Source organism: Bacillus rossius, chromosome 13 (assembly GCF_032445375.1).
Source record: "Bacillus rossius redtenbacheri isolate Brsri chromosome 13, Brsri_v3, whole genome shotgun sequence".
In the NCBI taxonomy this organism is placed as follows: Eukaryota; Metazoa; Arthropoda; class Insecta; order Phasmatodea; family Bacillidae; genus Bacillus; species Bacillus rossius.
In genome coordinates this window covers 17,721,015-17,747,173 of record NC_086340.1, presented here as the reverse complement: position 1 = coordinate 17,747,173, position 26,159 = coordinate 17,721,015, and the positions used below count along the sequence as shown (strand labels likewise).

General features: G+C 39.4%; 1 protein-coding gene across 2 annotated transcripts in view; it reads left to right on the top strand.

The window, feature by feature from the left end:
• Positions 1-26,159, top strand: part of LOC134538292 (uncharacterized) — a 182,340-nt gene that overhangs the window by 125,140 nt on the left and 31,041 nt on the right. Inside the window, exons 3-9 of one of the 2 annotated variants that reach the window (XM_063379471.1) lie at positions 1,550-1,667; positions 10,962-11,039; positions 11,894-12,162; positions 15,855-15,926; positions 19,729-19,952; positions 23,402-23,499; positions 25,452-25,760. In XM_063379471.1, the coding sequence (XP_063235541.1) occupies positions 1,614-1,667; positions 10,962-11,039; positions 11,894-12,162; positions 15,855-15,926; positions 19,729-19,952; positions 23,402-23,499; positions 25,452-25,760 (1,104 nt within the window). In that variant the 5' untranslated portion in view covers positions 1,550-1,613. The remainder of the gene's footprint in view (positions 1-1,549; positions 1,668-10,961; positions 11,040-11,893; positions 12,163-15,854; positions 15,927-19,728; positions 19,953-23,401; positions 23,500-25,451; positions 25,761-26,159) is intronic. The other variant, XM_063379473.1, reaches the window with a different exon arrangement.

The following is a 26,159-nucleotide window of genomic DNA, read 5'->3' as shown; positions in this document are numbered from 1 at the left end:
TGGCGTCAGGCCAAAATTCATAGCCTCAAGTTCTCTGTGCCAACGTCTGCCTTTGACATTGGCTGATTTCTGAGTGAGATCCTTGTTGTTTTCTTTAATCGGCGTTTCCTGATTCGCTTACTTCTCTTCTAGCTGGGAATCGTTGTCTCGCGGTCGTAGAGGGACTGGCAAAATTCGTGTTATTGTCCTGTGTCCAGGCTGTAATCCACAAATGTATGCATAATCAAGTCGAAGCCATGTGTTCATCATCAGCTGCCGCCGCTACAATTATTATTCTATCCGGGTCTCACATGATTCGATGGTCAGATATTTTCCTAGGTGTTCCTAGAGACGTTTACGTGCAAAAAATAAATGCATTCTATACTGTGGTTAAATTATACAGCAAGTTTTGCAGGTCTCTACAAACATCTACCGTCCAATCATGAACACGCGTGCAAGACTAGGAAGGTCTGCATTCTAGCTTTCGACTAAATATGAATGATCGAAAATTTCCGTACCTCTATACCTATGATAAAGGCAATGAATTATAAGGTATGCACGTTTTGCAGCCTTAGATAGCGACCGAAAGAATGCGCGAAATTTTCCGGGTTTCTAGTGATGATCTGTACATTTTCATTAAAACAACTGTATTGCTGCAAAATAGTGTTGGCAGCTATACTTGGTCGGAATCTTATCCGGGAATTTATGCCCTGTGTCGTCCCAGTGCCTCAAAAAAGATAAAGTTAATTTGTAAGCCTGTGAGCCGTTCCCTGAATAGCTTTCCAGTATTAATACCACAAAAATAAAGTCTAATCATTGAATATTCGATAATCTCTTCCACTTTACAAATTTAGTTTTGCTTGAATGAAAAATAAGTTAAAATATAAAATTATGCTCCAAATTTACGTAAGGAATACTCGGATGTTATCTCAAAAAAAAAAAAATATTGGTTGTCTGTAAAGTCGGTTTACGGACGATAGTTTAACGTGACAACGTCATAACAAAACATTGTGGAAATGATTGCATACTTTTATGAATAAAATTGAATCATTTTTATTGAATTATCACTATTTTGTATGGATACAAAGGAGGAGTGAAATGAAATCTACAATTTAATTGATAAATCTACTTTTATTTGCACTCATTAATTCAAATATGTTTATCACTTTAACGAACAGATTATTTTAACTATAACTTTTATACATCTTTGCTATTTAACTTCTTCCAATCTGTGTTATTCTGCTAAGGATAGGACGATGATAGGAAAAGTAGGAAACGAATGGGAGTGTTTCAAGTTTAATGTGCCTCGAAAAAGTCAAATCGATGGTTGTTCCAATCTAGTGGAAGAGAGATAGATGCGGCGCAAGCGTACAATGAGCGTAACGGGGACACAGCGTAACGGGACGATGTGCGTTACGGGACACTTTTTTTCGTGCGTGCAGCCGGCGTTCATAGATTTGTTAGACGTTTGTCACGTCAAAAACGTATTTCATGAATAGCCATGTGTTGTTCAGAGTTGCAGCGATGTTCCCGGCGGCTGGTTTTGCCAAAGGCGTCTCTCCCTGCGCAGGGTCGCGGATGCGGAGGCCAGCATGGTGTACGAAGTGACGAGGCTCCAGAGCAGCTGACCCGCCATGAGCGGCGGGGGAAGGTCCAGCCAGCATCCCCCCGAAGGGCTGGAGCCGGAGGTGAGAACCCCTTCCCCCCATCCACCCCTCCCCGCGGTCCGGCGTCGCCCGGCAACTCCGTACTTTCTTAATCGATACTTAGGGCTTTGAATATATATATATATATATATACTGTATAGAAGTCGCCAGCCCAGGTTAAAATTTCTAATACGGTTTGATATAGTTGGTCGATTCACCGCCGCAATCGCCACCATCTCTAGGGCCATCGACTTGTGGTGGTCCCTAGCGGACAAGTGTCGAATTCTTCAAACACCCCTTCCCCCTCCTGTTGAACGACCTCGAGCTGCAGTGAATGATGGTTGGGGGGTGCGGGGGAATGACAGCGGGTGACAGTGCTGCGCTCTAACGAGTAAATAACAAACTAAGACGATACAGGGCGTTACGGCAGCGCCCTGCAGCTGTGAAGTTCCCAAGCTGCTCATCATACGCTCCTGAAAAACGTAGAGTAAATCCTATCCACTCGCGACTTCTATACAGTATATATATTCAAAGCTTAGGGACAGGAAATTTTCGCGAAAAAATCTGAACGCCTACTAGACTGCAACAACCAGCGGTTTCTTCCTTGTTGATTGGCGGCCGTCTGCGAGAGAAGTCGTTGCCTTGTTTGCACGAGCCACTAAGGACGAGTTTGCTTCCACACTGAATTAGTGTGATTGGTTTTTTGTAACAATCGACATGCACCTCAAAGTAACTCACCCAATCACGAAACGCAGACGATGCTACAGTGTTTTAACTTCCAGCTACTCTCGGGATGTTTTCGCGAAATTTTCATGGCCCTATCGATACTTCAAACACACATTGACCGTTATCGTAAAGAATAATCCTAAATATAATAATTATTTAATATATATATATTTTTGATAAAACTTTTTTTAAACTAACCAAAATCTGGCGGTGTAAGTTCCGCGGGGTTACATTTTTTTTTTAAATTAAAGAAGAAAAAAACGAAGTTTGGGAACTATGCATTTAGCGGATTGATATCCACCCCGCACAGCGGAGGAACGCGTGGATATTTGATAGCCGCACGGGGGTGTCTATCGTCACATCGACCTCGGGGGTCGTTCTCCTCGACTGCACTATGTTGCACCAGACTGCCTTTAATTGAGTCAGAAAGCGAAAAAAAAAAAAAAAAAAATCACGCTCGCTTTTGTTTCGTTCCTTTGTCTTGTTCAGTTTTTTTTTTTTTAAATATCCTAAATTGATTTATGGTTATTTCATGTTACGTAATTAACGGTAAGTACCCAGATAAAAGTATCGATATTTTTACGAGTACGATAGTTTTCTTTTGAAACTTATGAGTAGGGTATCGATAATTTTCAATCGATACGGCGTCCCCACGCATGACGCGAGCTTCGGGAACGCGTGGGGTACGACCGGCCTCGCCGATGAAGGCCGCATTCGCTTTCATGCCATCAGCCGAGACCGGGAAGCCTTCATTTCACAGACGAGAGAGGCACACCCGAAGTTCCCCGAAGTTCATGCTCGCTTCCCCCCCCCCCCCCCCCCCGTAACTTTAATGTAGCTATCATAACCAAATCAACCGTCCACAATGTTTTAAAGTATTTATAATGTAGCTAACCTAACATAATTGACCATTAGTATCCTTTTATCAACACGTTTGCAATGAACAAAAAAAAAAACGAAGATGCACGATCGGGCGTTTGGCTCTCTAGTCTGTGAAAAGAAGGTTTCCCGCCGAGACCACCCATAGAACAAGGAGGGCGGCACAGAAGAAGTGCGACTATCACGGTGGAAACCGAGACTATGTTTTGCGCGACATGTACTGCTATCTGTTGGGTGGGCCCATAACTACCAACGAAAAACAAAACCTCAGGGCGAGTAAGTAATAAGTATATTATTTATTGTCTTCACTGGTTACATGGTTACAATGAACATAACAACAGCACAGAAAATGGCACGCCTCAACTATCTCAGTTTTTTCGTGCTTAAACTATTTAACAGTACAAGACAGGTTTATAAAAATAAAATAAAATATCTTCACTTAAATTTCCAGGAAAAATTAGAAAAAACACAGAGTTAATAAATAAGTCATTAAACAGAAAGTACAATTGCAAGTACAGTTGCATCAACTGCAAAAGAAACAAGATACCCTAAGAACAATAAAAATTAATTGGCATTGGTCGCCGTCTTGCTTTTAGAATTCATAAATGCACAAAAATGAGATGGGCCAAAGTTCGGCTCAATTGAAAATTAAGGAAAGAGAAAAGTAAGCATATAATTAATTATTTAAACATAATGAATGGTCTAAAAGCTAAGAGAAGAATACTAAAAACAATAATGCAAAATACAGTTAATGTAAAGCTAAAATGAAACTTAATTTATTGATCAGGGCGAGAGTAACTTAATACTTCACGACTAATTGCTTAGTAGAAAAGATTTAAACTCTGCAAAAAAAACTATTAATACCCTTTTGTAATTAAAAAAAAGCCATGTTCTATATAAATGAGTTGGAAATACAGTATTTCTGGTATGCCGCACCACAAAATGTTTGGCTACCAGAATGAAGGGAATTAATTTTTCACTGGTTTTGTTTTCCTGATAATAGCTGATGCATTTATTTTTCACAATCAAGGATGCTATGTTAATATATGTATTAATGAAAGATACTATCTGGTGGATGAGCCCAGAACTACTTCCAAAACTAGGTGTCAGTCTCTGCAATTAGAGTTTCTCCCCTGTGAGGTCTCCGACGAGCTAGAGGCTGCGCGAAAGTTGCTGAAGAATGATACCGTGTGGCGTCTGGGTTGGAGGCTAAACTTCTTGCAGGATGTGTTGCACGCCGCTATACAGTTTATCTTGTAAAGTTAACTCTTGACTTTGAGATTCAGAAAAATTTAACCGGTAAATTAAAGCCAAGTGTTCTTATGCCGATAACCAATCACACACAGATTTGTGTATGGGAAGTTGAATGGGACACATCGTGGTTTGGATTATGAGTAAGTTGTTCTTGAAATTTATCAAAAATGTTATTTGCCGAGATTTGATAACGAGACTGAGGTTTGAACACCGAAGGTATAATCAGTCCTTACTTTTTTTTTACTGTGTAATGATTTTTAAAGTAATGGACTAAAACATAAAGTCACTATAAAAGTTTTATTTTGTACCAAGGCCTTAAATTAGCTGGAATAGGACCCATTTCTAACCTACTACTTGTTAAAAAAAATGGTAGTTATCCAACTGCTATCTAAGTTGAAATTTGGCGAGAGTATTGAGCAGTAAAATTAATTTTAGTATAATTTTTGCTGTAATTCACAGTATAATATTTCAGGGCTCAATGTTTAAATAATTACTTTCATCAGCCAGAGCGACGCCGTTATCCTCGTTGCTGCTTTGAGAATAAAACGGAATGCCAACAATTAAGACACAACGTGCCGTGACGTTAATTACGTTTTCCCAGTGAAACTAAATCCACTCGGTGGAAAACAAAGACTTATTTTATTAGGCATTCAAGAACTTTGAAGAGAGAGGAAGAGTGTGAGAAAGAGAAACAGAAAAGGGGGAAATCTAAAAAGAATATAAAATCAAAAATTGTAAAGTAAAAAAATAAAAGGAGAATACGAGGAAACGAGGAATAGAGGAATAAGAGGAATAAGATGAAAAAAATAAGAAAGCTGAAAAGACAGCGACAGAAAGGAACATAGAGGGAAAGAGTGGTTAGGAGAGCGAAGGAAAGGAAATAGAGGGAAAATGAGGGAAGGAATATGAAATAGAGGGAAAAAGGAGAAATGGAAAGGAATTGAATGGTAAGAAAAGAAAAGAAAAGAAAAGAAATGAGCAACACAGAGAAAGAAAATTAATAAAAAATAGAGTAATGAAAGAATTATAGACTGTAACACACAAGCCTTTTAAATGTATTTGCAAGTAAAATGAATGCCAGGTTAAAAAAAAAAGTGTTATCACGAAAATTGTTGATATTTCCCTATTACTGAAACTAGTTGGAATACGACAGGCTGCATCACGGCTCCTATGATAAACGACTACAATCACACGCCGCCGTCACACTGGGGCGACGGGTAGAGGGAAAACCTGTGACGCAGACTTCTTGGGACTACGTTATTGCTCTAACTCTAATTCAAAGGGGGGACCTTGCCTTATCATCACTGGTTACGAGTTAATGAAGTCTAAGCTAGATTTATGTAGAAGCCAGTGGTGGATACGGTAATTTTTTTTCCGCGGGAAGGGATTAAAAATAATAATTTGTGTATCCAAAAAAAAACTTTACATTAACAAGGGGTTTGAAGAGTAAGATAATAGTTTTTAACGTGCATCGTTTCCTGTGTGGTTTAAAATGCATGTGTTGTAACAGCCAAAATACAGCTTTTACCGCTGATCTCGCTTGTTTTTTTTCCCCCTCCTATAGCCCCCATAAAACCCTCCTCCCTCCTTTACGGCCCCCATTACGTTGAGCCACGACGATCTTGCGGGTTCATTGGGTAACAGAATAGACTTGAAACACGTACACACATGTTTGGCCATTATGATAGGACTACAGCGTTCTTGTCACGCCACTGACGACTATGAGCCAGTTATACGAGGTGCGCACAAAATATATTTTTACAGCAGCAGATGCTGACACTACATTTATTTGAAGTAATAAGCCAGGTAGCCTGATCCGTTGAGATAGTGAGTGTCAAGTTTGAACAAGTTGTGACTTGTCAGTCTGCGTCCAGAGCCGGAAATTTAGCGGAATTCGAAGTCATAGATGTGATCAAACCATGTTTGGCTTTCCCATTGGTTTATTTTTTTTAGCGAGGAGATTTTTTATCCTTGTGAATTGGCACTACCTGATTAACCCTAGTTTGGGAATTCGTTGGCTCGCGGTCGTGGAGGGGCGTGTACAAACAACTGCGGTCCAATCATGGAACACAGTGCGAGAGTGCAAAGGTTTGCATGCCAACCCTGCGACCAATTGAACGCGCGAAATTTCCGCATCTGTAATCACGGATTTCGAACAACGCGTTTGCGAAACGGGGACCATAAAATTTGGTTCTGCTAGATGGGAAACGTTTTTTGACGTCCTTCCCCGACGTTGAGTAGCCTTTTTTTTTATGAGGTTTCTTTTTTCTTCTTCCAAAATTCCTGAATTTCCCATTAAACGGGAAGTGGGGAGGGGGGGGGGGGTGGCGGCTGCACCGCGCTTGCCGAGGTTCGAAGCAGGGACGCGGGGGGACGCCGCCCGCTGCGCAGGCGAGCCGGGGCGGCGCTATTGACCCGCGGGCGTCAAGGTCACTGGGTCACCGGCGCGCGCTCCACTGCGCAGGGTTCTCCATGCCCCCCACACACAGACAGACACAGAGAGACGCAGAGACACAGAGACACACAGAGACACACAGAGACATACAGAGACACACACACAGACACACACACACACGTGGCGGATGGATCTAGACTCTGCAGGGCCCTAGTGGTCCTTGCGAGGGCGGTTATAGAACACGCCTGCAAACAGGGGCGCAGATCTGTAGGACTGGCTGAAATCCACCAGTGAGGGAGAGGGGCGCCGCCAGGGATTTTTGCACTTGGGTTTCAAACGACACAGCTCATATCTGGATAAGGTGCTTGTATGTTTTGTACTGCCCATATTTCGACGTATAATGCGTGCAATAAGCAGAAAACTTTAAAGAATGCAGAACATTTTCCATACCTCAGTCCGTCGCATACAACACAGTCCCGATGCACCGGTCTCCTCACACGTAGCCCGTTTCTCGTCGCCCGCTGTCGCTCACCAAGGGGTCACTCGCCCTCTTCAAACCACTGCCTCTGAGGCTGGCGTCGCCGTTTTTATACCCCTCTGAAATGGTCTCGCACCCCTTTGAATTTTAGTGTTTTACACCCGAAGCTTCCAGAACAACGGCGTTCTAGTTGCGCCATTTCTAGCGGGCGGGGCTCTGGGAACGTGTCGAACCCTTCAGAGGCGCTGAGGAATAGTGGGAGCGGGGGGAGTAGCGAGGCGTTACGGTGATGGACCGCGCGCCCCACGGGCTGAATAGCTGGCCTGTCTTGTTGCCCCACGTTCACTACCCTCGTAACACCGCCCCCTCCACATCTCTTCCGGTGTATTCCCTCAAATGTACCGTTTTCATTCGTCCCCTCCTTACTATTTGAATGCAGTAAGGCTGTGGTCCTAGTTTTCATTATCCCCAGTAACCGACACACCTCCTGAAATATAGTCAATTTAAAAATTGCGGCCTTGGTCTGAGTGCAGCTCCGTCATTACCCCGAATCTGCAAATGAGGATAAACACTAGATAAACAGCGGATGGCTTTCTGGTTTTGGAAGAACCTAAGCCCCTGGTCACTTACTGAAATAATAAATGGCCACTAGGATACACCAGTTACCATCTGTAGTCGTGGGAAACAGCCCAGCAATGTCAGTGGCTACCCTCTCAAATGGGGCTCCAACATCGTAGGACCATTGTAGGTGGATCATATAGTTTCCTCCCTGGTACAAGGCCATGCAGGCTTCCTAATAACTCTTAAAACTAATACTTGTCATGTTCGCAACACATATGCACACAATGTACCGTACTCTGTGTAAATAATTTTTCTTGTGCAAAAATTTTTTTTAAGTTGCCAGTTGTGTTTAAAATGAAACATATTGGCTTCCAGCAGTGACATTGTCCTAGGAACTTTGTTGTATGTACTGAGTAGCATTGTAAACCACAGATGGGACACAGTCTGATCATTACTACCAGAATATTACAAAATTAAAATTCTGTAAATAAATAAAATTCCAAAACCATTTGTGGAGCTCTGCTGTGGATGTCTTCAATCCATTATGTTTAGTAAAAAAAAAAAAAAGTTACCAACCAAAATTTTAGTTGTAAATACATTTATCACAAGAACTGAATCTCAATTTCATGAACTCATTTTCTGCACTACATACCTACTTACTTTCCCATTTTTAAAATCACAAATATAAATATTAGAAGATGCAGTATTTGTCTTCATTCAGAAACTAAACCTGAAATATGTTTTATGGTTTATTAATTTAATGATTTTAAGCACTATCAAATATTTATTGTCATTCACCTAGTCACAATGAGTAATGTATTGTTACGATCGCGCTTGGCTGCAGTGCATGGCATCGCCGCACTCGTTCGGCCTGTCTGCGCCCCCTTCCACCCGCATCCTCTCCCTGGTATCTCGTGTCATACTATCTCGCTACATCCTGACCGTCGCAGCGCGCACCTGCCTCAGATCGGGTTACTTAAAAGAGGCCGCACTGCGGAATAAAATGACTCAGACGCCTTTATCGGCGTTCTTAGAGCAGCCACCGCGTCCTTCGAGGACTCACGATGCGTTTCTGGGCATTTCGACGGCGAAGGTCGCGCGATATCTCGGAGACATGCCCGATTGTTCTGGATGGGAACCCAAGGGCTATTTAAGGAGGTTGGGCCGACCTTCGAGTCAGTCAGTCAGTCGGTGACTGAGTGAGTTCTCCCGCGGCGGAGTTTCCGGGCGATAGTGCCGCAGGTGCGGCAGAGTGGCGAAGTCCTTGGACGAAGGTTCCAGGGCAGGGAGTGAGTAAGTTCAGTGGAGTCGGGAGTTTTCCCGCGGCGGAGTTTCCGGGCGATAGAGTCGCGGGCGCGGCGGAGTCAGTGAAGTTCCGAGTGAGGCGTCGTGTGGGATCTCGGCGAAGGGTGTGACGGCGGCGGCGGAGTGCGGCGACGGAGTCCCGCGGCGGAGACCCACGAGGGGTGCTGCGGTCAGAGTTGCGCCGGAAGTGCGGCCCAGCGAGGTGTGTGAAACGAGTGACTGGGGAATTGGCATTTCTTTAAGTGTAGTTAATTATTTGCCAATTTAGAAGATTATTTGTAAGTGACAAGTAGTGGTAATAAATAAAACTGTGTGTGTGAAATAAAATCTATTAATTGGGCTATCCTTTACGAACCCCCGCAGGTAAATCGTAACAGTATTGTGGTTATTGTCTTGCAAGACTGAATGATGAGACATGAGGGAAATGCGTGGTTGGGCAAGGAATACATGGACAATACAGTGAAACAGTGGGGGATTCAAAGGGGGATCACACGGGCTGTGGCTACCCCCCACTCATCATTCTTCTGGAATTCAGACAATCAATTTTTAAAGGGCTAAGTTAAAAGATTACTAAGTCAAAATATTCAGTAAGTCACCATATTATATAACTAACACAACTTATGTTCAGAAATCGTTTTTATGTCTCCTATGACTTCTGTGGGCAAGACCATTCTTTTGTGAATGGTTTCTAAATAAACCTTGGTTTAAACCTCACACCTTACAGTATTACTAACATGAATTTTCAATGTATGCAACTGATTATAAGATGAAAAATGTATTGACACTTGAAGACTATGTTTTAGTGATCACCTAAGATATGCTTTTTCTGAGTACGGAAACAGTTTATCACCTTTAAATCATTAAAAGTCCTTAAATTCCACTGGGAATTCTTAGAAATTCCTAATAAAGACTGATAGCGTGCAAGTAATGGATAAATACTAGTATGTATTATTAAATTTCTTTGTTTCCACTTGGCAGCAAACAACGATTTGCGCATGCACAATACAATTGATGAATTTTGGGCCACGTGTTTAGAAGATACGTTTAAAAAATATTGTTCTCGGTATGTATTTTATATTTCACCTCTAAACTAAAACAGGTGGTTTTTTTTACAGTATTACTTTTTATTTATAAAGTAGATATAATTAGTGATCAATATAAAATTTAGGGCTACAAATTTCTGTTAGGACACTATTCTTGAGTTAGATATGTGTGCCAGAGATAATTATGGACAATAGGGGGGTTATCTGTAATAAATGAACTAACCAACAAAGTTATTTTTTTTTTCATTAAATTTTTAACATTGTCATTTTCTTGAAGGGTTTAGGGTGTTTCTTAATTAATGATTGCACAAGAGGGGTACAGACCAATGCACCAGTGGCGTAGCCAGGATTTGTGTATGGGGGATGTTAAGAAGCGTGCCTTCCCCCCCCCCCCCCCACGTATTAAAGCGGGGGGTCGGGGGTCCTCCCCCGGGAAAATTTGGATTTTAAGGTGTAAAATAGTGCTATTTTAGCAGTTTTCGGTTCTTAAATTTAAATATTGTAATTGTAAAATTTTTATTAATTTTAATATGAAATTTGTTTGAGTGATGAATAAGAAATTAATTAAAGATTTGGTGCCAAGGGAGGGGGGGGGGGGGTTGAACCCCTAAACCCCCCCCCCCCCCCTGGCTACGCCCCTGCATGGCACGTATGCACTGGAGGACTGGCAGTGGACGGGCTCTCCTTGCTTGCAGAGGGAGCCGGTGAAGTTCGACATCCACTTGCGGGGCGCTCCGGATGAAGTGGTACAGCTCGTCCAGAACATCAAAGATGTGCGTATCGACGACATATGGATACTGTATGGAATCATGCACCCATGAAAGAATACCTTGCATATTTAATTATTCATTTGGTGGCGACATTTTTTTTTTTAGGAAATCAACCTTTTTTTTTTCATGGGGGAGGAAGGTCCGTGTTGCCATACAATAATAAACGAGGAAAAAAAAGAACAATTTTTTTTGAATAATAGTTTTTTTTATCATTAGTTAAAGATAAGATTTTCTGATTACAGCTCCTTGCTCCTTGTTCGGTTGAGGGGCATATTCCCCCCCTCCTCCTCTATAAGAATATTCTCTGGCTTTACGTCACACTGCTAAGCACAGAGAATTAAGGCTATGGACTGTTTCACTGTAGTACTGTTTCTACCTACAACATAAAGAAGTGAAATTCCAGTGGAATAAGATCCTAAGAGTCTCAGAAATTTTGAGAATTTGTTTTAGAATTTTAAAGTTGAATAATTGCAATATTAATAGCATTAAGTAGCCATAGAATTGAATTGAAACATGAACAATTTATATTCTGTAATTTTTGGTTCTCCATATTGGTACTTGCCAATAAATTAATTAAAAAAATTATGGATTTGGTTGTTAGTACTGTAATGCAAAATAATATACATCACATTCTTTGCATCATGTAAGTTCTTACTTAAAAAGTCAATTAGTTGAACAGAGTGTTTATTAAATATTAAATAATGAGCTAAAAGCCTTCCCCTTCTTTAAGAAGAATTTATGAATGTAATTTTTGCAGTATTGGGGCTGTATGGCCGTGCGTCTCCATGCAGGACTTGTAGCGAAGGGTTACACGGCGAGGTAATGAGACTTGACTGGCAGCGTTTGGGCGTTCCAAGGTGGCGGAGCAGTTCCTGTACCACTGGAGGACGTTCCCCATCGCCCTGCCCGCGCCGCTCAACGCCCCGGCGGCGGGCGGGGGGCCCCCGGACCCCTCGGAGGGGCCCAACGGGGGGGCGTCGCTGCCCCGGCGCGCCGCCAGGCCCCTTTACGTGCGCGACCTGTTCGTGGCGCCGTCCTTCGACGAGCTGGACGCCGTGGCGGTGGATGGCAAGGGCGAGCCGCGCCGCCTGCACTGCAAGCAGCTCGAGTGCGTGCGCGAGCGCGGGTGAGTCGGCCCCCGTCGTTTCGTTTGCCGCGCCGCAGCCGTGTTGGTAGGCAGGGGCGCAGCAACTGAAACCTTCAAGTGGGGGCAAACGGGGGCAAAGAAAGTGCTGTGTAATCAATTTTTAGATGATAAAACTGCTTAAATAGCACCATTTTTCCACCATGAAATACAAAATTTTCCCCGGGGGAGGACCTCCGGACCCCCCCCCCCCCCTTCCCCGCTTCGATAGAGGGGATCGATGATTCTTTATAAAAAGGTATATTGCCACCCCCTTTTTTGGAAATTTAGTTGTTGCGCCCCTGTTGGTAGGGGCGTGTATTTTCCACGAAAAGATTTTTTGAGACCAGCTGTCGTGTGAAAACACTTTGGCAACGTTTGCTCGGCTGCGTTTCTTTCAGGCACGTGTCCGCTGTCGCAAACGTTTTGCAGCCATTCTGCGCGGAAGAAAACTTGTCCCCCCGAGTGGTCTGGCCGGACAAGGCAATGGTTTCTCTTGCAGACGCCCGTCAATTACATGGACGAAACCGCTGGCACGGGCATACCTTATTGCAGTCTAATAATCTGTCAGATTGATTTTTTTGCAAAAAATGCCTTCACCTATATGTTAACATCACACATGCTATCTGCCATTTGTAAAAAGTAAAGGCACTGAAATTTCGCGGATTCTTTTGGTCATGATGTAGACTGCAAACATGCATGCCTTTGTAATTCTTTGATGATTGGATCACAATTCTCTCGACTTTCCCCACTACAATTGTGATCCAGTCACTTACCAGCCAACAGTAGAGAGACCGAATCACATTGACCCTCTCCAAAGGGGAGATTCTACAGTAATAAATCAGCCAGTATGAAAGCAAATGTGGGCAGAGTATTCATAGTACTGTGAATTTTAGCCTGACGCCAAATGAATCTGTGAAATTTCCAGGCCTCTATTAAAAAGTCATCCGAAAATTCATAATTAAAATTTTTACCTGGCTAATTGCATCATGGTCAGAAATTCATTTATTGTAATTTCTCCATAGTTGGGTTTAGAATACAACTTTACTTATATCGTCACATTTTCAAAATGATATTATCAAAAAATAAATAAATAGCGAGTGAAGCCATGTCTTCATGTCCACTTTTGAAACTGGTGGCTGAAAAAAAGTTGGAGTGTTTTCCTTAACTTATAAAGGATAAATACAGCATTATAGCAGCAGTTTTATACTTCCCACTGAGTAACATTTTCGTGTTGCTCGATGTATGCCCACATGTTGCTAGGCTCGTCGAAATGTGACTTAGTCATGTGGCGACAGGATACCGCAAGTAGATCCTGAGCAACAGGGCTCTCGAAAATGTTCAAAGAGTGTAAGCCAACCACAGTGCATTTCAGCTAATCTGAACGCCATTGAAATAAATATTTGACTGTGATTTCATTAGAGACGATAACACGTCACAGAACCGAGTTAACTGGAAATTAATTGATTATGGGTTGTTAATAAGGAATCATCATATGGGAACTGTGTAAAGCAGGAATCATGATGTGCGTCCTTTATAAAGATTGAAGTAAGCTGCAACCAATAAATTTTGATACCATAAATTTGGTAGGGAAATGAGCCAAGCAGTCATTTCTGCTGTTTTCCCAAAATGTAAATTCAACAAAATAGCATGGAAGTATGTGGTTCCTCTTGTTTGTGTTACGCAAATTAAAAAAATTTCTGTCTGATTTATAGAAAAATAACACCAAACTCTTTATGTTATTCTGTTTATGGACAGTATCATAATTTTACAAAATGTAGGTAACATAAAGAGCAAGGTATGGTTATCAATGCATTTACTGACTGCTGATTTGATCTCACTCCAAATAAATAAATAAATAAATAAATAAATAAATAACAAATAATAAAAATAATTGTATAAATAAAAAAGAAAATTTATGAACAAAAATCAATAAAAAAATATTAAATATTAAAAAAAGAAAAAAAACAATTAGGTTAAATGAAAATTCATATCTACAGTTAAAGAGTAATAAAGGAAAAAAGTGATACCTTGTGATTTATTAGGTTTTACATCAAAAATACATATTTAAATTACTCATATAAATAATTACAGAAATACACTGAACTTTGACTGGGACCTACTAGCTAATAGTAATCTAATTATTTTATTTATTTTTTATAACAATGACAATAATTTTTCAAATCCATCATTGAAATCTATTTTAGCAACATTGGTGCATATAGAAAGTCTGCAGGTCACAAAGGTCACAAAAAGTTATGGAAAAAGTAACAAAACTGAAGGACTGGTCATAAAAGCCACGAAACATGAATTTCCACCAGCTCTTTCTAACTTGCGTTTGGTTTTTTGACACTCCACTACAGCCACTACAGTTTATAGCTGTACATTAATTATAAATATGTATTTCAGGACTGTCTACTTAAATCTTGTGGAAGTTGTTTCCAAGAAGGTTTTAGCTTTCTGACATGAAATTTGACATGTTCCAACATATAGTACGTCTATTTCATATTATTTTTATTTTGCTTATTATATAAAAATGACCTGGTGATATAAAAAAAAGTGTAAGGTTATATGATGAAAAAAATTGAAAATATTGTTTCACCAGGTATTTATAGACAGCCTGATATAGGAGACACAATTTGACAATTCATCATTTAAGTAATGAAATGTATCAATAGTTGAAGTGATAATTTTGTTTTCACTTGCTTATACCAGTCTTCCTTTGAGGAAGGACAAAATTAATGTTCAACCATAGTGAATCTGGTTTTCAATGAAGCTGGTGATTAAACAGAATTTTTTATATGTATTGTGATGGTTGTAAAATTCTGTTAATGCACTTATAATACTCTTGAAGGGAGGATTGTAAGTCGCATGTTTATTCACAGAAGCCTCGGGCAATTTGGCCTCCAAAATGCCAAGTGCCAACTCAGTGCTCATGAACTGAAAATAAACAAGGCCTGCTGAGAGTTTCATAGTCCGCTAGATAAGATTCCTTCTTGAATATGATTGGGCTGACAAGTATTACAGAACAGATATTGGTTGTGATACTCTCATACTTAGTGTATCTTAAACACCTGAGACATGAACACAGTAGACAACCTTGTAAATTAAGATATTGTCAAGTATTGCCAGTAATTGGTTTCAAATTAATTAATTTTGTTTCTTTTATTGATATTATTTATATTAGTTAGTCGACATTATTTTAACAATGTTTTCATTTTATTTGCTTGAAAACAGCCTATAATAATTTGATATAATAACACAGAAGTTTACTTGTTCTTTCCAAAGTACTTTTTTGTTTAAAATACTCAGTACTTTCAAGATTCCAAATCTTTCACACACATTTGCTTATTTTTCTGTTCCTCAAACAGTCCAATGTTTATTTATTTAAATTCACTATGTATAGCTAGTTTGTATATTTTTTAAAGTTAAAATTTTGCTTTAAGGTATTTTTAAATTTATCCCTCTGTTTAATACTAATTGTGAGAAGAAATTGAGTGATTTACACTTCATTTTCATAATTTTTCTGGCGCCAACATGAATTACAGTTTCTTTTTTCCTGCTATTAATATTTAATATATATATATATTTATTTTTTTGTTCTCCTTCAATAGGCTCTGTTTATCTTCTCTGCGCTGATGTCTTGTTTGTTATTCTCTCTCTGTTGTCCTGCCGCCCTGCCTTACCTTCCAAAGCTTGCACAAGGATAAGTACGGGAAGCCGAAGAAACTGAGTGCCAATCAGTTGGAGAATATTCGCCGTTGGGGGTAGGTCCAGGTGTGGATGGTTTGCGCGTGCCATGCTCGGGACTCGGTCTCGTAGTTTGTGTCGACTCTCCGCGGCCCGAGTTGCAATGCCGTGACTCACCGAGCGCTGGCGTCAGCAGTAATCACGTGTTCAACAAATTGCGTCACACACATCAGTCAGGGTTGTTATTTAGCTGTTACCTCGAAATTTTTGTATACTCATTTATGATTTCTGTAGGAGTAAAATAAAAAAGTTTTTTCACCTCACGACTGATGGAAATTGGAAACGACACGCCAACGTTGACAGATTGTGAAAATGCGAGACCGAACCCGAAATTTGCACCCGCTCCTGTGATGTCAGCTGTCAGCTCTCAGTTCGTGCTTACCAGCGTTCCACTAACCGGTGGCATTTGTTGGGTTTTCTGTGTTGCATTTTTATTGCTTGTTTTGGTTCGTTGATTTCAGTAACCTTGGAATTTTTTTTCTTCTGTGAATATTTATAGGGTAAAATTGGTCTGAATGTTCTTGCATATTTAGTTAACAACACAATCCTTTGTTTTTAACTGCAGTTCTCAAGACTTGGAATGTTAATTTTTGTGAGGTGTTTTGCTTTTCACTTTTATGTTATCTCTCTCTGTCTTACTTTCTGATTCACTTGAGCAACACAAAACATTTGACAGTTAGTGCACTAGCTCTGCATGCATTTTTCCCCCATATTTTTTTTTTGTCTTCTCAAGAATTATTAATGTTTATTAATTATGCTCTTCTTAATTAATACTTGGCAATGACTGTAATGTTACATATTCTGTGTGTGTGAATATTAATGGGTGTTTGGTATCTGTTACAGAAAATGTATTAACAGTTTGAAAATGACTGTAAACATTAGCATTGTAGAAGTAGAAAACTGTTCTCATTATTACAGTCAAAGTTTTGTGACAAGCAATTGCAAATATTAAACTGACAGTATGAAATTAATTAATAATTATTTTTCAGGATTTTAAATATTTACCTAAAGCTTTAAAAAAGGGTTTTTACAAATTGATTGTGCATTATGAAATCAGTTGGTACAACTGGAAAGTTTACATAAAAAAAAATTGAATTTTTTTTAGAAACTGCTTGATTAATTCCAATTTTCAGATGCGCACACATCTTCATGAACATTTACTTTTAGGTGGGGTGATATATAAATATATATATTTAAGTATGCTTCTGTTTACTGTTGGAATGTGTTGTGTGTGTTGTTAATTTCTGGAACTAACAAATTGTGTAGTCTGTTTTTGCCATCAACTTGTTGAATGTGCATGCACATCATTATGACAATGCTTAGAGTGTTGAATTTTAAGTTTAAGCTGCGGAATAAGGAATGTTTAATATATACACTTATGTATTAATACTTTTAAGTGAGAGATTATAAGTGAATACTTGAACCTGTTTTGTGGGGATCGAACGTGAAAGTCACACTACACACTGAGTAGGAGACCACATAGGTAGTATGTAGTTGTAAAATAACAGCATAATCTTTGGTGGAAGGAAAGAAGGAAAGCATCATGGCACACCTTCTTTAAAATTTGTGTTTCTCCTACCAGTGAAATCTTTTTGCGATGATCAACTCCTAACTTGTGTATAACGTACCAAATTAAGAATTTATTTAATTTAAAGTCAAGATATGCATATATGGAAATAAAAATACACCACAAAGTTAAATAAAACTAGTACTTATTACAAAATTTTAAAACTAAATGAAATTAATTTGTAAAAAAAAATTTTCCACGTTAATTATGACAAACTCTCGACACATTCCGCTGAAGTTGTTGTATTGGCTGCCCACTTAATGTCATTATAAGGGTGCCTTGCTGCCTTATCTCAAATTGACTGTTAATTATTTTTACGTATTTTTTTTTTACGTAGTAACAATTGAAACAACTGTATGGCTCATTTCCCAGTGATGCACCCATTTTCCAATTTATGATAAACATTACTAGTCAGTATTTTGACCTTTCCCAGGGGAAAATAATTAAATGCACATTCATTTTCCTAACATTGTTCAAACTGAATTTATATGTTTGTAATAATCAATATTAATTTTAATTGTTATCACATTTTATTTAACTGCAAAGCCTCACACCATTAATCATGATTCTCTTGAGCAGTTTGATGCAGATATATTATCCCTAAAATAGTTAAGCATCTCCCAGTAGGAGTGTAGTGTGCATATCTGTGTGTATATTTCTCTCCGAACTTTCACGTGATAGCTGTTCTCGTAACTTTTGTAGTTGATCTTCAAGTATTGTGTATGCTAACACGGGATAACATGATTTTGTGTTTTTTTCTAGATTTTATGTAAAATAGTACATTATAAGCTGGCAATTAATAAAAAAATCACTCAATGATCTACGAAAAATTTCTGGCTGACAATCTGAAAAAATATCCCAACGTGAAATTAAAATCTTGGCTAAGACCCTAGCTCCCATCTTCAAGTCCTGAATGTGGCCCCATAATTATCAATAAAATGTTAAAAACTTAAACTAATTGCAAAGTATTTGTCGACGTCGAACATCAATATAGTTTTAACAGAAAGTGTGAAATGTAGCCAGCTATAAAACAGGAAACACTGTACTGTAATGAAAACAGACAGTAACCACAAGCTCTGAACAGACCAAAAAGGCCTGCAGCGCAGTAATGTGATATTGCAGCCTAGGTCAACAGCCGGAAAAACATCCGAATGCAAGCAGCTCCATTGGTGCCTGATTACAGAATGTGCCAAAACATAGAATGTCGGATTAAAGTAATTAAGAGTTGAGATCCCACCAGGGATGTTACAGTTCCATGTATAGTGAGTGAATGAATACGAAACTATGCTGTTTATCCTTTTGTTTCTTTCGGTAACATTCCTTAGGAACAAAAAGAAATTTACAAGAAAAATTTTTTACCCAAGTAATTATTTGACCAAATTGGCATGTAGTGATTCTGGCTAGTTACTTGTAGTTTTTTTTGGTGTTACCTTTGTGATGTTCCACATTAGTCGGGTCACCTCGCGAACCAAAGTCTTGAATACTTTACTGAAATCCATCGCTGCCACCACTGGGCCTGACAAGTGGTGGGTCCAAGGGGAAGGTGGGAAGCTTAAGGGGCTGAAACCTCCCCTGTTCCCGACAGGGCCATGGTGTCTGAGTGGTTTGATCACTCGCCTTCCACCAAGGCCATCCCGGTTCGGTTCCGAAGATTCTTTGCAGGTGGAAAAAAAACCTGGTGGGCATTGCCATGAGCAGGTGGTTTTTCTCGGCAATCCTGTTTCCTCCACAAATGCCTCACGTCAATGCTCCGTTATCATCTGACAACCCTTCATGGTCTCTTAAGGCTCTAGTTTCGACTTGACGTTACACAATATGTAGAGTCTCGATTAACTGGGCTTTCATTAACTGAGGTTATGGATTATCCAAGCCAATCTAAAGCGCCATTACCATTAAAACATTTGATTGAGAACCCTAGACTGTTGTCGAATGCCCAAAGGGAATAACCTCAAAGATGCCATTTACTGGTTGGGCAAATCATGGAGTGACTTGAAAGAATCTGCACTGAAGAAACGCTGGAAAAACATCACCCCAAAAAAATGATTCCATCTGACCAGCTAAAAACCAACACAATTTTGTTATTACATCCGTGTTTCCCGAGGTAGCCACAGTCCACATTAACTCGGTTAATCGCGACTCCGCCGTCGTTCATGGAATTCGTTGACCGCTCTCTGATTGTTAGACGTGCAGTGTACATGTGGACCCTCCCGGGAGGAGCCGGGGCTGCAGCGTCGCGTGTGGCGGCTGCGCAGGGAGTTCGAGGTGGACAGCCTGAACTTCCCCGGCCAGGTGCACCGGTGGCGGCTCAGCCAGCTGCTGCAGAAGGGCGTGGAGCGCAGCCGCGACGCGCTGCTCGACGACCTGGCGCGCGCCCTCCGCTTCCTGGTGGTCACGGCCAAGGGTCGGGTCGCCTCCCACTTCCTCAGCCTGCGGCACGCCGCGGGCGCCCTCCTGGCCGGCGTGCTCAAGCTCATGGGTCGGTGGCGTCTGAGGACGTTTCAGCGGTTCCCTTCCCCAAGTTCAATTTCAAACTGTACTTTTAGAACAGTCAGAATGTCGAAAACGCATGTTTTCAGAGTAATGCACTCAAGGTACTTCCAGTATGCCTCTATTTTAATTTCTTCCCGCCACATAATATTATGGCCACAGCTCAAATCTCATAGTTGTGCCAAGCATGACGAGAAGACTGCGCGCCAGTTCAGAGACGACACTGCTCTGTAACCACCAGCGCGCACCGCACTGATCGTCCCGCCTCACCAACACAGATACACCCCCCCCTCCCCTTCTAGCTCGGTACAGGGTCTACCCAGCAGGCACCATTTCCCCTCTCCTGATAATATCTTTGCCTCCTTTACCCTAGCACTCCGATTCAAGTTTTGCGGGAAAAAAATGGTGCTCCCGCTGCCGAGAGCCAAATTATTTTTCTGGAATGTAACGTAACAATTATAAACACACTGGAAGATGTTTTGGAGCAAACTATGACAACGTTTTGCTGAACATATAGCAAATAATTAATTGCTGGTGTAATTTTCCATGGAGAATATTTGGCTCCACCTATCAGCCCCTCTCAGATGTTAAGCTGGCCGTGATCTTGGCTCAGTCTCACACAGTTCTTTCATTATTTAATTTTTGGAACTTTTATTTGCGTAAGGACTGTTTGTGTTCATGTAGATTTATCGCAATAGATATTTGTCATTTGTTGTGAGGTAAGACAGCTATTGTAAATTTGCAGAAATAGCCCTTAGGTATATGATAATAATTGAAAGAAAATTAAATAACCAACTTGTGAGCAAATCAAGCCTTAACATTTCATTTACAACGAGGTCATTTCATATGAATAAATCCAACGACACAGTTTAAGAAAACTGAGGAATCAATCGGCCCTGTTCTGTAGTTAGAAATCATCCCAGCATTTGCCTCTGATCAATTCAGGAAACCACGGAGAAACAGAAATCAAAATGGCTTAGCCATGATTTAAACAAGTGAGTTTTGTAATTTGAGTCGTTTCATGGGTGTTATTCCAAGACACAAAAATAAGGGTGTAGGAGTTGAATATGCTACACCTGTAACCTAAACATATTTCAAGTGTACAATAGAACACGGCTAGTCCCCTAATTTTAGGGAACAGATGTTGTTGTCCTATCCTTTGCCATTCTGTTGCCCTAATTACGCGCATGCGCAGAACTCATGTTTTCGTTGATATCATCCAGATGGCAGACCTGCCATTAACTCGTATATATTCAATTTTGTGAATATCGGGGGATGTACCAAGTGCATTGGTGTGCAAATAAAACTCTATAATAGTGAAACCATCCTAGAATACATTTTATACACTTAAGTGGTCATAACAAGATATAATCGCAACTTAAAAAGTACTTTAAAAATTAGAAAGACTGTTCAATTGTTGTGCGTTGGTGCTGCTATCTCAAGGATTTTTGTCGTAATAATTGTATCAATGGGTGCCAAATGTCCGCAAGATTTCGTTTGAACCAGTTTCGAGCCCCGCACAGGGCACTGTTTATTAAAATGGTTGCTGTTTTGTTTCCTTACAGGGATTCAGTTTGGACACGTTCTGAAATACGGCCCCTCAGTTGTGTCCCAACAAGGCAGTGCTTATTCACTATCTTACCCAAACGTCTTGGAATACTGCGCTTACTAATGTAACACCTTGGCTCCATTTGGACGAGTCTTTCGTGATTGGGTGATTGGCGGTGAATTGTTTCCAGATTCTCTGGGCTGGATTTCCATACCAGCAGCATGAAATTCCCGCATTTCTGTGCACAAGCAACATTGAGTCTGTTGCATAATGAACTCTCTATTTTAAGTGAATAAAAAAAATCTATGCAATATAGTTAAAAAACACACTTGCAGTTTGTAAAAAAGTATATTTAAATATAGGTACCTACAATTTAAATATAAAGAATTGTTATTAAACTAAGGTAAAATATAATTTGTTTGATTATAATACTTTAAAGTGGAAATTATATTAAATAGTGAATAATCAAAGGAAATAGTGTACCACAATTGAAAGAATATATTTTGTCATACGGAAAAGGAAGTGAAGCTCTATCCGTACGTCGTACGTCATTTCCTATTTTGCTGTTTTTCTGCAGCAGGGTAGTAATTATAATTTTATGTCTTTAGGAGGCTATCATTCACTCTTAGCAGTTCTAGTGGTTCACCTGTTCTGTGATAGTGATTTAAACATTTTGTTTCCAACGGAGGTGATTTTTTAAAATTATATTATGTATGTCAGAATTGTTGCATTGTTGCATATGGCATGTGACAGATGGGTGAAGTGGTATTTGGTTTGTGCTCAAGGTATAAGTTGTGATAAAACATTTTGTCATCAAGGCTTGGTCTCACACACACACACACACACACACACACGTAGATTTTTTCCATTTTTACATTACTTTATCTTTCAGGGCTTTATCTAAAATTTTAACGTGCTACCTGCCTTGCATTTGTTATTCGGCCACAAATATGTTCAATATTAATGAACTTAGTCTAATATCATGGGTTTAATAGTTATCATTTAATAATTATCATTTTACATCTATGATATAAATATTTTTGCCAGAACAACTAATGCAAGGAAGGTATCGAATTTAAAAAAAATGATAGAAATAGTCCTTAACAAAAAGGAAAAAAGCAAAAAAAACATTGAGTGTAAGATTGAGCCTTAATTATGTTTCATTCCTGTTGGGTGACAATTCAGAGCTTTAAGAAAAGAGTGTGTTTATTTCTTTCTACAGTCTCTTTAAAGGGTAGATGGGTTGATCCCTCTATGACTATTTGAAACCCATTCTGTACATCTAGGCTGCTCGTTCGTATTCACAGACTTGTCGCGCTCATGTGGCAAGTGTGGGGGCTGCTTTTCCAACATCTGGCGGCTTGGATTTACAATCACTGAGTCATTGCGAAGGTGTTTTTAAAAGAATAAACTAACAGTCAAATTTTCAGTTTGTTTCATTTATATGCATCTGAAATGCATAGTTCTCTGCAGTTCAAACATCTGAAAATCCATAAAGTGTTTGATTTCCATAATGTTTTTTTCTTTCTTTTAGTTTTAATAAGCATTAATAGCATTAGCATTATTATATCAAGCATTATGAGCACAAGCATTATAAAGTCTTGTATACCAGAGAATCCTTTCAGGAAATGTTATTGTATAATCTCACAATGCAATTTCCCCCCCCCCCCCCCCCTACATCCCATAGATAACAGTATATCTACATCTGTGTGGCACTGAAATTAGTACATGTTACATTGATGTTATTAAAATAATTACTGATTTTGATTAAGTTCAATTTTTGCTACTTATATGGCTTACAATTCAACATAAAATTTGTTTTGTATATTAAAGTGAGCCTGCAATTCTGGAGGCTGATATGGGTGTGTGTTTTGGATATCATTTTACAGATATTGTCATCGGTATTCCGTCGCTTCAAGCTCACAACCTTGAAGCTAAAATAAGAGAAGAGAGGTGGCAGTACTTGGTAGCAGAGTTGGTGTGTCGGGTAAGTATATTTGCTATGGACATTGGAACAGTATCAGTCGTTGTCACTGTCAGGGATTTTGCGCCACTGCTAAGGGTACTTGATTCGGTTATGTGCTACAGTTAACTACATAAACATGTTTTGGACAGGTAATTATTATTATTATATTTTAATAATGTGGGAGACACTGGAATCGTTTTGAATTTATTTGGGTGGGCCTAATTTTCTTCTTTGTCCTGCCCTGAATGATAATTCTATCACTCTGGTAGAACAGCAAGATTTTCTTAATGCAAACTTCTTAATGGTAAAATGATACTGATTATATTACAATTATGACCATAGGATAGCAATACTCAAAATAAATTAATGTAAGCTTATTAATCTCACCCTATGGCAAGTGTGTTTGGTCGTGTGTATTTTGACGAGTTCCAAAGCCTTTTAGGAATTCTTTTCCAAATTTTTTCTTCGTAATCTGTTTTCTAGAGTACCAAACATTTCATAATATTTCAAGATTCTAATACACCAATTCCTCTTTTAGCACATCTTCAGATTGCACAAATTAACTTAGCGCAACGTTAATTTTACTACTCCAGACTTGAATAGCTTGTCTTGTAAATATCAGTTAGCACGAAATCAACACACGCAAAAAAAAAGTTGGGCATGTTGCCACAAAGTCTGCTTCAACTCGGTAAACAACAGCTGTACTATGGCATACAGTTAGCTATACAAGAGGGGAAGAGATGTGCGTGTAGGTCTGACTACGCTATTGGCTGTTGTACAAACATCAGCTAAGGCACGTTAAGTTGCGGCTATGGAGTGTAAAGGACCAAATGTTTTTACGTTCACACTTATTAGTTATTAGTAATGGGTAGGGGTAAGATTTTATGGTTTTATATTTAGGTCAATTTTGTTTTCAAAACAAGAGATTTCGTGTTGTTTTAATTTTTCTACATTTCATGTACATATTTAAAAAAAAATTCTCTTATTTAACAAACATGAAATTCAGATATTTCTTAGTGTTTACTTATTTCACCAAAATAGTCTCATTTTGACTGACACATGATTCACTCATAAAATAAAATCTTTAGTAAATATAATGTCTAGAACAGAACTACTCAGAAAAATGAATACAAAAATCAGCAATTTTTGTGCAATTGAAAATATGTGCCAACATCAATATGTTAAAAATGTTGTAAAAATGAGAGGTGCTAGATCAAACAATTTAATATCAGTTATTTCCAATCCATTTAGTTCATACATTTTGATACAGAATTCGTACTAAATAAATTACATTCAAAATTAAGTATGAAATTGTTGTAATTTGAGTTAAGTTTAGTCAAATTGCTCATTGTTTTCATGTTTTTAGTTCAGTTTTGGTGCCTAATAGTCTGTTAATTTGCATGTCAGTGTTATATGACATGCTTTACGGTGTTATTTCAGTTTTATCGCAATCCACCATGTAATATTGTTCCTAGTTATGGGGGGTTAATGTATTCAAGTCAGTAAAGTGTGTCAGCCCTTTGTCATTTATCCTTGGTGAGATTTTGATTTTATTGGCATCTTGGATACAAAAAAGAAGCTTTTGCAAAGCAAATTAATGCATAAAATTTTAGTAGAAATACAATCAGTAAATTTAGATATTGTGTCTGGTGCGATTTTGATTTTATTGGCATCTTGGAAACACAAAAAGCTTTTACACAGCAAATTAATAGAAAAGATTGAGTAGAAATACAACCAGTAAATTTAGATGATATCTTAGCCCCGTGTCATTTACCATTGCTGAGATTTTGATTTTATTGGTATCTTGGATACCCAGAAAGCTTTTGTAAAGCAAATTAATAAGTAAGATTGAGTAGAAATACAACCAGTAAATTTAGATAATGTGTCAGCCCTGTGTCATTTACTGTTGGTGAGATTTTGATTGTATTGGCATCTTTGATACCTGCAATAATAAGCTTTGTGGCGTGTGTCAGCCGGAGTTCGAGGAGTCCCTGGAGCTGCTGTGCGGGTTCGTGCGTCGCCAGCTGCGGCGCGCCACGACAGAGAAGTTCGAGGTGGAGCGCGAGGCGTCGCACCCGCCCGTGCCCGTCCCCTACCTGTTCCTGACGCCCAAGGGCGCGGAGCTGGACCTGCGGCTGTTCAACCGCGACGTCATGCGCCGGGCCGTGCCGCCCCTCGTGTCCATCCTGGAGCGGGAGACGCGCGGCTGGTTCCTGCACTTCCGCGAGCGCCTCATCTCCGAGCTGCGCGCCCAGAAGATGCCCGACGAGGAGATAGAGCAGGTTACTCGCTCGCCTCCTGCGATCCCTGGTTCCTCCACATTCCAATATACGCGAGAATATAAAATATTTAAACATAGTACATACTGTGAAACTATGTTTTTTTTTTTTTTACACTTCACAGGATTCAAAGAAAAATTTATTTAAAGTGAAGTAAAATAAAAAAAAGGAGGAAATATTTAGATCATAATCTTATGTTTATTGCTACACATAAAATGCTAGTATGAACTGTTTTGCTGAAAACAGATTGAACGTTGGTGTTACGCTCTTTTCATTAAAAATTTTTGTTGAATGAGCTCCTTTTGCTGTATATATCTGTAACAAATAATTCAGAAAACTATTTGATTTGAAGTGTCAAGAGAATGAATGTTAAGCTGTTCAGTTTGAACTGTGGGTGTTGGA